Here is a 15,787-nt window from a genome sequence, read left to right on the forward strand (position 1 = left end):
AAAGGATGACATCACAATATCAGGGTATATACAGTATATACAGGGAAATCGTGATGTCTAACTGGCTGAAGGGTTACACAGGATGTTGAGTTAAAACGCCGTGGGCAATAGTGTGTTGCAAACACACTAACAAAAGCTCACTAGTCATTGGAAGTAAATCCCTGAATATAAAACATTCTAAACCTTTACTTTTATACTGGAAGTCATATATGTAAGAGGCAAACACCATATTTGGCAGTCAATATGACATCCCAGCAGTGTCAGCATGACATCATCGTCTTATATGTTTTATGTTATAAGCAGCATTCCACGGCAAACGGTTTGGATTGGTATGAACTGTGATGTTTAAACCAATAACCATGAGATACATGGTAGTGTGTGTGTGGGCCTTCGCTCTGCTCACGGCGGCGGCGTGCGGCGGCGGAGGCTTCTACTCCCCCGCCGATGACGTGGTGGAGCTCAGCCCCTCCAACTTCCAGCGCGAGGTGAGCGACAGCGCCTCCCTGTGGCTGGTGGAGTTCTACGCGCCCTGGTGCGGCCACTGCCAGAAGCTGACCCCGGAGTGGAAGAGGGCGGCCGCCGCCCTGAAGGGCGTGGTCAAAGTGGGGGCCGTGGACGCCGAGCAGCACAAGGAGCTGGCCGGCCGCTTCGCAGTCGACGGCTTCCCCGCCATCAAGGTGTTCGGGGCCGACAAGACCAAGCCGGAGGACTACCGTGGCGGGCGCGGCAGCCAGGCCATCGTGGACGCCGCGATGAAAGCCGCCCGCGCCCTGGTGAAGGACAGGCTCGGCGCCGGCGGGAAATCGGGAGGATCAAAAGGTGGATCTGGAGGTGGCGGTAGATCAGGCGGAGGTGACGCCGCTAGATCTGGAGGAGCGAGCGGCAAGACGGACGTGGTGGAGCTCACCGACGGCAACTTCGACCAGCTGGTTCTGGGCGGCGGCGATGGCAGCGACGCGGCAGCGTGGATGGTGGCGTTCGTGGCGCCCTGGTGTGGACACTGCAAGAGGCTGGAGCCCGAGTGGGCGGCAGCAGCCGCCGCTGTGAGGGAGCAGACCAAGGGCAAGGTGCGCCTGGGAGCCGTGGACGCCACGGTCCACCAGGCGCTGGCTGGACGCTACGGCGTGCGCGGCTTCCCCACCATCAAGATCTTCCGCGACAGGGAAGCAGAACCCAAGGACTACCAAGGAGGGCGTTCCCGCTCCGAGATCGTGGCGAAGGCCGTGGAACTGTTGGCCGACGCCGCTCCCACCAACGCCGCCGCCGAGCTCCTGGAGATCGTGGGCGAGGAGGTTTGGACGAAGGCCTGCGAGGAGCGGCAGATGTGCGTGGTCTCCTTCCTGCCTCACATCCTGGACTCGGGCGCGGCGGGCAGGAAGGCCTACCTGGAGCTGCTGAGGAGGACGGCGGAGCGGCACAGGAGGAAGGCGTGGGGTTGGCTGTGGGCCGAGGCCGGCGCCCAGAGCGACCTGGAGGCGTCTCTGGGCGTGGAGCCGGGGTTCGGCTACCCGGCCATGGCGGCGCTCAACGCGCGCAGGACGAGGTCGGCCGTGCTGCGCGGCTCCTTCAGCGAGAGCGGCATCGCGGAGTTCCTCGGGGACCTGGCGGCGGGCCGCCGCGGGTCTGCCGCCGCCACGGTCGGAGGGATCGCCAAGATCCGCACGGTGGAGGCCTGGGACGGGAAGGACGGACAGCTCCCCCTGGTGGAGGAATACGACCTGAGCAACGTGGAGCTTGCTTTGATTGAAAACCTTTAAACACCTTTTAAATGTGAGGCTTTTTTCTTTTCCTTCATTTGTTTGCTATTGAAATCGTATTGAGAAAAAAAAGAATTGATGATATTTGTTCCAAAAAGCTGTATTTACATAACGACAAAATGTGACATAGCCTAGCCCTGTTTACACAATGCTGTACCCCCTCCAACTGTAGGCCTAATATATGTTCCCCTTTTTCAACTGTTTTTTGAAAATCAAACCTCGGTTCGAAGTGAAGCGGTGAATTTCTATTCTATGTGTTCTAGATCTATACATTCTGTGTTCTAGATCTATACTTTCTATGTGCTTTAGTTCTATATTTTTATGAATTCTGAATGAATGAATGATTTTGTCTGGAGGGCCAAATTGGCATGTGAAGCTTGACCAATCCTCAATTGGTCAAGCATGCACGGGACATGTACGGGACAGACGAAATTGACCAATCAGATGGCCCACATGTAGGGGACATGTACGGGACAGACAAAGCCACACCTTGGAAGCAGCTTTCACCGCTTCAAAAATTAAGTAGGCCTAAAGTCGAAAAACAAAATAGATGTAGAATACAGCACAAGTGGTCAAACACCCTTCCCAAAAGGAACATCCCTCCAAAAGGCCCTGGTGATCTTGTTTCTGTTGGAGGTCCTTGGTATTCAATTCATCAACATATAAAATAACAACAAAAGCTGTGGAGCTGTGAGAGGAATGGGGAGGAGTTCTGATAGGGATGTGCAGAGAATGTTAAGTACCATGCATAGTCAGGGCCGTGCCAAAGGTAGAGCGAACGGTGCGGTCGCTCAGGGCCCCGCACCTGCAAGGGCCCCGCACTAGGCTTGGTTAATTGATTTAGTTTTGTTTTCATATTAAATCTTCACACAAACACCGCAATCTGCAGGACGGAGACAGAGCCTGTCAACCGATTGGCTGTGATATCTCCCTGACAACCAGCAACAACCAGTGAAACGGCTGACTGTCCCTTCGGGCTATGGGATTTAATGTACCGGTATCTAGTCTTGAGACACGTACGGGATTAGCGTACGGGATCCTACATCGATTCAGCGTTCCCTTCCCTTCCCCTCCCCTTCCGTAACTTATGAGAGAGTTGAGAGAGAGAGAGAGAGAGAGCATCATATCTGCGCGAGGTAAGGCCAGGGTAATGTTCTCATCAATCCCCTCATCTAACTCATCTTCGGGCATATGCTACACTATTGTTATTTATCATTTGAGCTTGACTGTGATACATGTGGCTACATGATTGATTGATGTTTTTGTGGGATAGAGAAGCCAGGGCTTGTAGTTACTGGACTGTCGAAATTGTAGCTACAGTACCTGATACTGTATGCTGATGGAGAAGGGGGAAAAATCAAACCAAGTTTAAAGTGAGCGGTGGTGTGTGTGTGTGTGTGTGTGTGTGTGTGTGTGTGTGTGTGTGTGTGTGTGTGTGTGTGTGTGTGTGTGCGTGTGTGTGTGTGTCCTCATAATTACTTTATCCGTTGTGGACAATAAAAGCAGCAGAATAAACATGCTACTGTCTTACCGTTTTAGAGGTAGAGTAGCTGCATAATTCCATTGCATTTATAGATGCACAGCCACTGAAAATCGTGTGCGCACACATACACGCAAACAATCACACCCGTGCTGCGGGGGGGGGGGGGGGGGGGGGGGGGGCTCGCACAGGACTTCGCACAGGGCCCCGCATTTCTCCCGCACGGCCCTGTGCATAGTAGTACATAAGGACCGCAGGAATACACAAGAAACGGAAGGGGAGAGTGATTTCAGAGATTCCATATAGTTTCATAGTTTGACAACACAATCATCAGTGTGTTTTGGATTCGTGTCAATTTGTGTTTTTCAGATATTTAACCACTTGAACCGTCAATACTTAATAAACTTGGCCTTTCTCTCAGTACTTAGTCTGCACTTTTTCCCCTCTACACTTGAATGCAGCATCTTATGTTGAAAGAATTACCCTCTCTGTGTAGAAATCCATGCCACAGTGTGGTATCAAGTGCTGAAAATAGCCGACCTCCAAACTCACAACGTTGTGAGCTTGAGGTCGGTGATATTTTCACCAAAAGGCCCTTTTAAAATGTCAGTCCCTGCCTCTATAACATTATCTGCACGTCCCTGGTGACAGGTTTATCGCTGGTTATTGGGAGATAATGCGCTGCTTTTTAGAAGCTGAGGTTCAAAAAAGGTTTTCAACCATATGTTGGTGTGCGCGTGTCCAATAATGAGTATATTTTGATGCCAATACTTTTGTCCTTATACAGAGCAGTTTTTTGTATTGACACTTTTACTTGAGTAAAATCTGTCTGCCTGGCTTGTAGACAAGGATAATTCTGTAGGGTTAGTAAGAGAAAGTTAGCCTTTTGCTACATAAATCTGGGAACTAAATCTAAATCACTAGGTTTCTTCCCAAATGTGTTCATAAAGGTGTCTACTATCACCTCTGAACTTTGTCAATGTGACAAACTTTGACATACTTTGTGGGAGCCAATCAAAGTTGGGTGTATCGGGATACCCAGGGCCTGGGATTAAAGGGGGAAAAATAAAAAATGGCCAATGTGAACATATGAGGTGTGTAATTAGGATATTGTTGTGCTGCTGAATCCATTCCAACCATTAGTTATCAGTAAAAATGACTCCTTGGCCATAAAAAGGCCTAATTGGCTAAGGCTTAGCCAATCATGTCATTCAAGTTCACCTGTGTCCTGTTAGTCCCTGTTTTAAACCCTGTGTTTGAGTGTTCCTTGTCAGATTGTATCATGTTATCCTGTGTGTCATGATGTGTGCTTACCCACCCGATCTTGAATAGTTTTCATGAATTCAAACCCTACTCCAACTTTTTTATATTATGTCTCATGGACAGACAAAAGTAGCGGTGGCCTATTTTATGGCCAAGGAGTCATTTTAACTGAAAACTAATGGTTGGAATGGATTCAGCAGCCCCAAAATACCCAAATTACACACTTCATACATTCATATTGGCCATTTTTTATTTTTCCCCCTTTAATCCCAGGCCCTCGGGATACCCAATAACTTTGATTGGCTCCCACAAAGTATGTCAAGGGAGTTGGGTTTGACAAAGTTCAGAGGTGATAGTAGACACCTTTATTAACACATTTGTGAAGAAAGCTAGTGATTTAGATTTAGTTCCCAGATTGATGTAGCAATAGGCTAACTTTCCCTTACTAGGTCATGAGAGATGATGTGGAGAGGAATGGTTCACACCCAAAGGCTGCAAGCAGGGGGAGAGAAGAAGAAAATCATCATTAATATATTCACTGTTTAAAAAATCAAACCTCGGTTCGAAGTGAAGCGGTGAATCTTAGTATAAAATTGTCTAGAGCTACAGATTTCAGAATTCTGAATGATTTTATCTGGAGGGCCGGATTGTCATGTGAAGCTTGACCAATCCTCAAACTATGGTCTCATTGGACATATCGGTCCAATGAGACCAAGCTTTAATGACCGGGACGGACACTACTCACATATTCTGGACGTACGGGACAGATAAAACCTGTTCATTCTGGACTGAAATGACCATATATGGACATGGGGGACACACATTTACGGACAGATAAAACCTGTTCATTCTGGACTGAAATGACCATATAAGGACGGGGGACACACAAAGCCACTCCTTAGAAGCGGCTTTCACCGCTTCAAAAATATATGTAAACTAAATAAAGGTTTTGGACCTAGGCCTACCACCGGCTTCGACTGCTCTCTTCGCATTCAATCCGACTTTTTCACCATTTCTCAGACGTTTGAATGCAGAGAATATGCACTGGGTATCCACGGAGGTGGATACTTTGAAGTACGCATGCGCCGATATCTCTCGCCTTGAATATTAGTCCCCTCAGGGGAATCGAACCCAAACCGTGGGTTTGTTGCATCCGTGCTCTACTGACTGAGCTAATGAACGGATGAAGTGACTCCTTTTTTGTGCATTTATCTATGACGTGGATATCTATGACGTGGATAGTGGGGTAGATGTTGATAGTGAGGGACTGAATATTTACTATTCTGTCCATAACGGCACATAACTCGGTAACGCGGCTGAGTGGGATTGGGCGCCGTTCGCACCGCTCGTCGCGGCAACTCGGCTCGCTAGCGCTCGCCTCGGTGGCGACTCACGGGGCTCATCGGCGCCCAATACCGCGCCGCTCCGTCGGGGTCAGTGGCGTGGAGCATTACACTGGGGAACAGAGCACACTTGGCATCTGGTTCGAGGCTGGGAGTCACCTCAGGTTTTATTTTTGCGCTCCTCTGAGGTTGACCACTAGATGTCGACATTTTACTACTAATATCTCTGCATTGGTGAGTTATTGGATACTGAATATCCAAGTATCCTGGATACTTTCTGCATTGAAGAGTCTGAAAGCACGTGAATATTTCGCATTAAGTGCGTTGATATCATTAGAAGCAGGTGGGCCTACAGGGTTTCTGCCTGACAGGAAATTACTTAGCAGTTAAAATGACTTAAGACAAATATTGGCTGCTACTTAGAAAGACAAACACTAAAGCCATTTTGCTTGGTTTGTAAACACTACAGTTTCAGTTAGTTGCCTTTTTTATTTCAGTATTTAAGTTTTTTTTTTTTAAGTTTTAGTTTGTATGCTTTATATATATAATTAAAGCTGCAAGCAGCGATGACCGGGCCCTCGCAGCTCTACCCACGTCACAAGGCCAGCAGCCAATCAGAAACCAAACAGGAAGTCAACCATTTCGACTAATTAGTGGCGTTTTGGCGCATTTTTGGCCGTTATCATGGGTCGCACTTTAACAATAGTTTAAAGTTTTTCTCAAAAAAAAATTTTGAGAAAAAAAAAATTTTGAGAAAAAAATTTTTGAGAAAAAAAATTTGAGAAAAAAATTTTTTTGAGAAAAAAAAATTGAGAAAAAAGATTTTTGAGGAAAAAAAAATTTTGAGAAAAAAAACATTTTTGAGAAAAAAAAATTTGAGAAAAAAAATTTGAGAAAAAAAAATTTTTGAGAAAAAAAAAATTTTGAGAAAAAAAAAAATGAGAAAAAAGAATTGAGAAAAAAAAATTTTGAGAAAAAAAAAATTTTGAGAAAAAAAACATTTGAGAAAAAAAAAAATTATGACACCAGCCGCAAGTCTGTACGACAAACGGTTCATGAGTTATAGAGGCACTTCCTGTTTGGTGAAGGGCACTTCCTGTTTGGCGAAGGAAGCGTCAATTAAGGTTAAGGACTCTTAATCAAGTCATATGATACCAGCCACAACTCTGTACGATAAACGGTTGAAGAGTAACAGCCAAAAAAAGGAACAATCAAGTATGGACCAATCAGAAGAGGGGGCACTTCCTGTTTGGTGAAGGAAGTTTGACCCTTCGCCACGGGCACGCCGTTTTACGAAAACTCACGATTTTGATAACTTTTCATTGTTAAGGTGTCTTGAGTATGCCGACCGAACTTTAAGTTGATCCGATTAACCCCCTAGGAGGAGTTCGTTAAAGTGCGACACGTGAAAACGGCCAAAAATATACCAAAACGCCACTAATTAGTCAAAATGGCTGACTTCCTGTTTGGTTTCGGAAGTGGCGCCAATAGACTTTTTTTTTAGTCCGGACATGATACAGGTGTGTAGCGATTTTCGTACGTGTAGGTGAAACCGTATGGTGGGGCTTGAGGCACGAAGTTTTGTAGGGGGCGCTATTGAGCCATTAGGCCACGCCCCCCTTTTTTTTTTTTTTTTAAATACGAAATTTTTCGCCACTTGTGATGTGTGTGCAAAGTTGCGCAACTTTTGGAGTACGTTTTGCGGCTCAAAAACACGATTCATTCGGCGGAAGAATAATAATCTTTGCAAATACAATAGGGTCCTCACACACAGTGTGTGCTCGGGCCCTAATTAATTATTTCGATACCTCATGCCACCATTGACATGGACACGATGGTGACCTCCGTGGGGTCACGATCGTGTCCATGTTGCATGTTGTAATATTGATCAAGACGTTTTCGTTCCTTCCTATCTTTTGTGGGTCATTTAACATTGGTTGGGGTATAGGCCTACCAGACCATTTGATAGAGGTAAAACATACTGTATACACACACACACACATGCATTTACTTACACACACGCACGCATGCACGCACACACACATGCATTTACTTGCACGCACGCACGCACGCACGCGCGTGCACACACACACACACACACACACACACACACACACACACACACACACACACACTAAACAATTTTTCTCTCAAATTAATTGGCACCACATTTTAGCATAGGAGTACAAATTACAACTTGCAAAACGCATCTTATTATCATCAGTATCAGCATATGGGAGGTAAAATAACATTTTGGCACGATACAAGAACAAAGACTGTATACTTCAGGTTAGAAACGTACACCTGCAGTATACTTTCACAATGGAAACCTCCTACCGTTGTACGACTGTGGGGGCACCCATTGGTTGCAATTTCTTGGTTGGACAGAAATCCTTTCTCTCCATCCACTACCATTGAAATACAGTGTTTTTCAATTGCTTCAAATTGATGTTCTATGTATTCAATTCTTATTTTAAACTTGGTGTCAGTAAAAAGGAACATCTCAGGTGCAGTATAGTGACTGAGCAAATTCAACATAAGAGAAGTCAAATGAGCACGCACATCTTACAAAAAACCTTCCGGGTGCTGAGCAAAAAAAACATACCGCGTAGAAAGGAGGAGGCCAGCACACCGTCTGACGAAGACCCACTGCGGGTCGAAACGTTGCCAATAAATACTCTTTACGGGAGCTTAAGACGGTGTGCGGGCCTCCTCCAAATTCAACATAAACAACCATATAAACCAGGGCAGAACAAGGCAGAAAGAGCCTGCTGGTTGGTCAGTCAGGGACCAACCAGAAGGCTGACAAAGGGTCAATTGCTTTGGGAGCATTATTATTACAGGGTTCCCACACATTTTTACCAATTCATTTCCAAAACTTTTCCAGAATATTTAACCCAATTTCCAGGACAATATAACAATAATTTAGATCAATAACAAGTCGCTTACTCATTTGCGCAATGCCCAAAGACAGGTAGTGTATGCCAGTGGTTCTCAACCTTTTCAGGCTGTGATCATATTTCAACTGGGGACCCCGGCACCCTGACGAGCACTAAGAGTTGAGGAATTTTGTATAACACGTTTCTATTGTGAAAATAGCCGATCTACATGCTAGCATGTAGATCTGCTATTTTCACAATTTCTGCCTCTAATATTTGACAATTTGGCCAATGTTTAATTTGTCATTTCAGAGGTATTAACAAAATCAATAACCAAAAACAATGCATAGCTATTTTTTCCAGGACCTTCCAGGACCCTTGATAAATTCCAAAACCTTTCCAGTACTGGAAAAATATTGTTCTAATGTAAAAATATTTCCAGGAATTTCATGACCGTGGGAACCCTGATATTAGTGTATTAAGTTATTAGAAGCAAGGATTGTGCCAATCCTGTAGCGGCAAACAACAGTGACCTCTGCAGGTGAAAAGTTGGAATTAAAAGTGAACAGAGAAATCCAACAGGCTGAACTAATTATTTTAATACATACTGCATGTCCTTGCAACATTATAGAACATCACTGATGAACTGGGTGACATGGGATGACTGTCAGTAGAAGGTACATATAGTACAGTCCAGTAAGCACAATACCCTGTTTGGACAAAACACAACAAAGTGCACAAACAAATAAATACATGTTCAATTCAGCTGCATCACATTGCCGTACGGCTCTGGTCCCATTTTTCGGCATGACTCGGGAGTAAATATATCCCTTTAAATTAAACATAAATAAAAAGAAATATGTTTTATAATGTTGAATGTCAGAAATAAATACAACAAGATAACATTATGAAAATAAAGAGTGAAAACATAGCAATTCGACAAGCTCACGATGTGTCACATAGTTACGCGTTATGATGAGCTTGTAGACCGTCTATTTTCACTATTTGTCATTAGTTTAACCCTGCAAGACCCGAATTAATTTCTTCTGTCCAAAAGAAAAAAAAACTCAGATGGTGTTGTAGGAGTCCTAATCACAGGAATATGTCATTTAAAAAAAATAATGTTTTTGTAAGGTTTTATAGCCATAAATCATAAATCATGCTCTAATTTGCATTTTGGGGATATTCAGTAGCGAAGTGTGATGTCACTTCCGTGAAATGGCGTGAAATGTCGCCCTCTACGGGGTTCATGCTGGTATTGTCTTGCATTCAAATCGCCATAGGGGATTCTGCGAACGCCGCATACAAGGTCTGTGTTAAAAATATAAACACACCATGCTCTCGGATTGACCCAAATGGATATGAAGCATCGACTAAGGTGGAAATGTACAGATTTACCCAAAGAGTAACACAATAAACGCTAGAAACGAGTTACAACAGGCTATATCAGATATGAATGAATATCATAAACTATGCAGAACCCCCCCGCTGACAGAAACGCGCACATGGTGTGTTTATATTTTTAACACAGACCTTATATGCGGCGTTCGCAGAATCCCCTATGGCAATCTGAATACAAAACAATACCAGCATGAACCCCCCAGAGGGCGACATTACGCACAAATGACGACATGGCTTCGTTTCTCTATTCTTTCACAATATTAACATATGCACGTGTTCTAGACATTCTAATGATCACGGAAAAAAAATATTACAGGCATTTTACTTATGTTTTAGTGAGGAATAGCTTCAGTTAAAAAGTGAGATGTTGTTCGTCCAGACGCTGGAATTTCAACTTTTCTGGGAGGTGTGAATGTCAGTCTCTGTGGGGGGTATTTATATGCAAATATCGTGGCCAATGGCATTGTAATACTAAACAATAGGATTTAATGGTGATGTTAATGTGAAAAAAGAACAGGAACACTAATTATAATTTTTTTTTTTAAATGATTTAAAAAAATGTTGCCAAAAAGCAAAGCTGGGCCTTGCAGGGTTGTATTTTTTTGTGCTGCCTTGGATCAAAATAACAGATCCCCAAACGATCATGTGAAAACCAGTGCTGTGCAGAAACAAGTGCCAATGTGTTCTTATTGGGACAGAATGCAACAACAGAACATTAAGCTTATATATTTATATTATTCACCATGAACAAACATACAGCATTTACTGTAACTTAGTCAAGATGGTTGTATAAAAGTGACCCATGCATCACATATTAATTGCAGCACACATTTACGTAAACATACTATTGAAACATACATAAATGATACGCTCACACACACACACGGCTGGGCTATACATCGCCCAGCCCTAACACACACACACACACACACACACACACACACACACACACACACACACACACACACACACACACACACACACACACACACACACACACACACACACACACACACACACACTTGCGTGAGCGCACACACACGCAATAAACACATTTTTCTACTATTATTTGGCACCACATTTTAGCATAGGGGTACAAATTACAACTTGCAACGCGCATCCTATTATCAACAGTATCAACATACGAGAGGTAAACATTTCATTTTGGCACAATACAAGAAAAGATATACACTCCAGGCTACACAACGTCATGAAGCGAGTCTACTGATTTCATGCGTGGTGTTCTCAATCAACGGACGCTTTGAAACGACACATAGGAAACCACTTAAACCCCATATATGGTTGGAGCGGAGTGCCTCAGGGCTTTATAGTGGTGTGTGTTCAGTTTTCTGCTATCATGGGTATTAATGCTTTCCTCTGAATAATAGACAATCTGACAACTATTTTCAGATGAAAAAGCTTTCCACACAATATGAACGCTGGGGTTTAAGAGGTCATATAGATACTTAAATAACAAACCATTAAAACACTGTCTCTTTATCCTCCTCCAATACTGGGTTGTTTGAGAGGTTAAATCAGACTCATAGATACTCAAATAACAAGCAATAATAAAGCACTGTATTTTTTTCTTCTTGTTTTCTTTCCTCCTCATTCCTCCTTTAACATACATCAAAATTACATCAAATCTCGTCATCTGTGTCTACAGACAATAACAGGTCATTGTGGGTTAATATAGATATATGTACTGTATTATATAAACACAAGTTCAACTAATGTAAATCCTTCAAGGCAAGGTGTGTCATCACGGTTAATCAATTAAAAACAGAAAGCATTATTATTATTATCCTTCATATTATTGCACTATTATTACAAATAACTGAACCAGTTGTCAGTTGTCCGGGTCGCACTGGCCTGCTCCAAACCGTCCTGGCAAAGAAGAAAACTAAAGGAAATAAACGGTCATATATAAATATATAATTAATAAGGTATTCGGTTAATACTATAAGCTCATTATAACACTCTGTGTATGCTGCTAACAGTCAATATATTAATATGATATCAAATGTACATATTTATAAACGGCTATGAATAGCTATAGATATATATATCGATATATGTATATTATATTTATAAGCATCTGCCTCCATTCTTGTGTTGAACGGATGCGGTGCGAGGTATAACATAATTATATAACTATATTACTTATTATTTATTCAAACAAATAAGAAATAAATACTTTCACCGTCGGCCTACGACAGTGGTTCCCATCCTTTAAGGCCCCCCCCCCCCCCCCCCCCACCCCGCCTTTTCTTATTATGCGACAAAGTCTGAGACCCCCCCCCCCCCCCCAATCCACACGTGCGCGCATGCACACACGCACGCACACATACGCAAGCACACACACACACCATTTCTAAAATAGCTGAAGAGCTAAAAAAAAGAGAGAAGAAGCTCACAACAAGTCGCGGTGTGAGCTTATAGATTATTTTGTTATCGGCTGTTTTGACAAATTTATATATATATATATATATATTACTATTTGCCCAAAATACCCCCCAGGTTGGGAACCACTGTGCCTACAGAGTTAAGACCAACGTATATTTCTTCCATTTATAGTGTAAAATGAATCGAAGGCTCCCATGCACAGAGAGGCTTCAATACAGTCCAGGAGAGCAGGTTTTCAGAACAGGCCAGTTCAGTGTTCCAACAATAACAGCCCTAGTAATAAAGCACCACATGCTAGAAGCATACAAGTAGAAAACAGTGACATCTGGTGGACGACGTACACAGGAACAACAATACAGAAAAACCTCAAAAACTATCTTGGGTTTGCGTTCGACTTTTTTACGAAGAAGCTGCGAGCGTTCCTTTCGGTCAGAATCGTTTTTTTGCGGTGCTTTGTCGGAAGAAAAAAACAAACAAACATCCGTGTCGGTTTGACGAAAAAAGACATTGATCCCCCCCCCTCCCCAACATGCCCCCAGGCGCTATACATATCACCCACTGCTCCTAGTGATAGGATAAGGAAAATAAAAAGTCACGGTAATACCCACCAAGACCACTAAAAAGACGTTATCTAGGGAAACGGCGGCCGTTGTGCCGCATTTAACGACGTCGGCTCGTAAACCCATAAATCTGCTTACTTCCGCTCTGAGCTTCCTCGACTATAAAGTTTCACTCGTTTATATTTCTGCATGAACGTATACTCGGACTCACGTCGGCATTCTCGCTCTTCCTCGTCCATCGCATGCCCCGTCATGATGGGGACCGGAAATATACCGTGGTATCCAGTTGAGTTTGTCCCGCTTGCCAAACTGGTTACCATAGAATCCTATAGGTACCTCTGAGGACAAACTCAACTGGAGACCACGGTAGTTGATCTATAAAGCTCACAATGAGTCGCATCAGTTGCGACATGTTATGAGTTTAACAGATCAGCTAATTCAATCCCATTGTACGATTAAACAACAAAAAAACAGAAAAAGAAAAAAAAACGAAACAAGTATGAACGTCCATCTGTGGCGGGTCACAGTACCGCTGTATGGTTGTGTTGAGACGTGAGCCCCCTCTAGTGGCAGGGTCACGGTACTGCTGTACGTGTCGAGGTGTGTGACAGCTCATTCCCACTGCCCGCAACGCGACGCCAGCGATGAAATCTCATTAAAATACATTTGTTTCAATGAGGACGTCCTGACCTATACCGCGAGCGACAACGCGTTGTGCCGCGACGTCGTCCACCTCACCTTGTTTTTGCTCGTGGAGCCTCTATTTGAGCAAGGTTTCGCGGCGACGTCCATAGAGGTAAATGACAACTTTAGTTTTTTACAACATTGGTTCATATTATTAGAGAATATAAAAGATGAGTGTTAAAATGATTTCATTTTCTTCTTTCTAAGACATATTTAGCCATTTGTACGCATGCCCCCATGCGTACGCATACCCCACATTTTAGCACAGTAAACACGATAAAACAATAGAACGAAGCAAATGAAAACATTTTAGCACTCACTTTTTCTTTTCTCTAATTACAATCCAAAATATGAACCCTTGTTGTAAAAAAACGAAGTTGTCCTTTAAATGGTCATGTCCGCCCCCCCAAAAACACTTTATATTATTATTTATTTATTTGATTGGTTCAGGGTACTTCGCAACGCTATGGCCAATGCGGACAGTATTTCGCGGGGATATCGCGTCGCTCGCTCGCGTGCAGTGCAGATGAGGTGTGAGGATTGGTAAGCCCCCTCTAGTTGGTTGGGCCACAGTACTGCTGTATGGTTGTGTTGTTGAGAAGTCAGCCCTCTAGTGGGTGGGTCACGGTACTGCCGTACGTGTTGAGGTGTGAGGATTGTGAGCGCCCTCTAGTGGTTGGGCCACAGTACTGCTGTAGTCCTCTGTGCTTGTCCTGCGCGGGGAAAAAAACTCCAGCTGTGTGTCGTTTCGTCATAGACAAAAATAAACACACGTGAAAATCTCAAGCCTGATTTCTGCTTCTGCAAACAGAATGTCGTGTTTTTGTCGTTCAAAAAAAAAAGCATGTATTTCCATCTAAAATGGAAATAACAACAATGATGATAAATTAATCCCATGTTACAGTTACATTCAATAACTTTTTTTTTTTTTTTTTTTTTTTGAGCTACGTGCAAAACACGACATTTTGTGGCAGAAGACGCCCGGGGAAAGAAAAAAAACAGGCCTTTATGCCGACTCCGGTGTGACTGGCGAGCTGCCCTGCCCCTGACTCGCTGATAACGCCACCGTATCTTCCACAGATGTACAGAACCACCGTTCAATATCTCCTTGTAGATCGGCTATTTTCACTACTTCTTCAATCTTCATTATATTTTTTAAATGTAAGAAAATATATATATATATATATATATATATATATATATATATATTTTTTTTTTTGACCCATAAAAATTGGTCCGTGACCCACAAATGGGCCTCGACCCACTGTTTGAGAAACTAGAAAGCTTCAGGTTCTGGAAGGTTCCAGAAAAACCCTTTAGTAATGGGAAAGAGCCATGTATTCATAACCATTAGGGAATTCACCAAATATTCCAATATTCCAATATCAAAGTCACTATTCGACACTGTTCTCCGAAGTCGAATATTCGCTTTTTTTGTATTATTATTATTGTTTTCTCTTTAAAAAAAAATATGGTTTATAAAGCTTGGCTAGGTAGGAAGTCATAAGAATGAGTTGTCAATGAGTTGTGAATTAATTTGTTAATGCTCTATACCAAGGGTTATCAAACCTTTTTAGGCCGTGACCCCCAAAATAAACATATTTGAACTGGGGACCCTCCACCCTGACAAGCACTTGGAATTGTGGGTATTACATTTAATGTGACTCGGTTCCGGAGATAAGTATTGTGAACATAGCAGATCTACGTTTTGCCAGTCCTGTCGAACATTCGACTATTCGAATACTTTGAGGTTGAATAATTCGAATGCTAAAAATCACTATTCGTGAATGCCCTGATAACCATAACCCTACACTAATGTCACACACAATAAAACATTTAAAGTCCAGATTCAGAAGACACAAGGGTGTCACACCAAATTCTGGGCCCTGGGTACAAGGATTCACTGCAGGCCTCCATGAATGTTCTTCATAGGGGGGAGGGAGTTTAACCCATTTAATCTGGGAACGCATTAAATACAAGTTCACGTTTTGAAAAATCTTGAACATTTGTGCAA

General features: G+C 43.2%; 1 protein-coding gene across 1 annotated transcript; it reads left to right on the plus strand.

The window, feature by feature from the left end:
• Window positions 1-359: 359 nt before the first annotated feature.
• On the plus strand, window positions 360-1,757 carry LOC308299894 (protein disulfide-isomerase A6-like; the record flags this gene model as incomplete). The annotated part of the gene is made up of 1 exon (XM_080743675.1): window positions 360-1,757. The coding sequence occupies one exon, from the start codon at window positions 360-362 to the stop codon at window positions 1,755-1,757; it is 1,398 nt and encodes a 465-aa protein (XP_080599801.1).
• Between the last annotated feature and the right edge of the window lie 14,030 nt (window positions 1,758-15,787).

Source organism: Nannobrachium achirus (genome assembly GCF_963921795.1).
Source record: "Nannobrachium achirus genome assembly, chromosome: 15".
NCBI lineage: Eukaryota > Metazoa > Chordata > Actinopteri > Myctophiformes > Myctophidae > Nannobrachium > Nannobrachium achirus.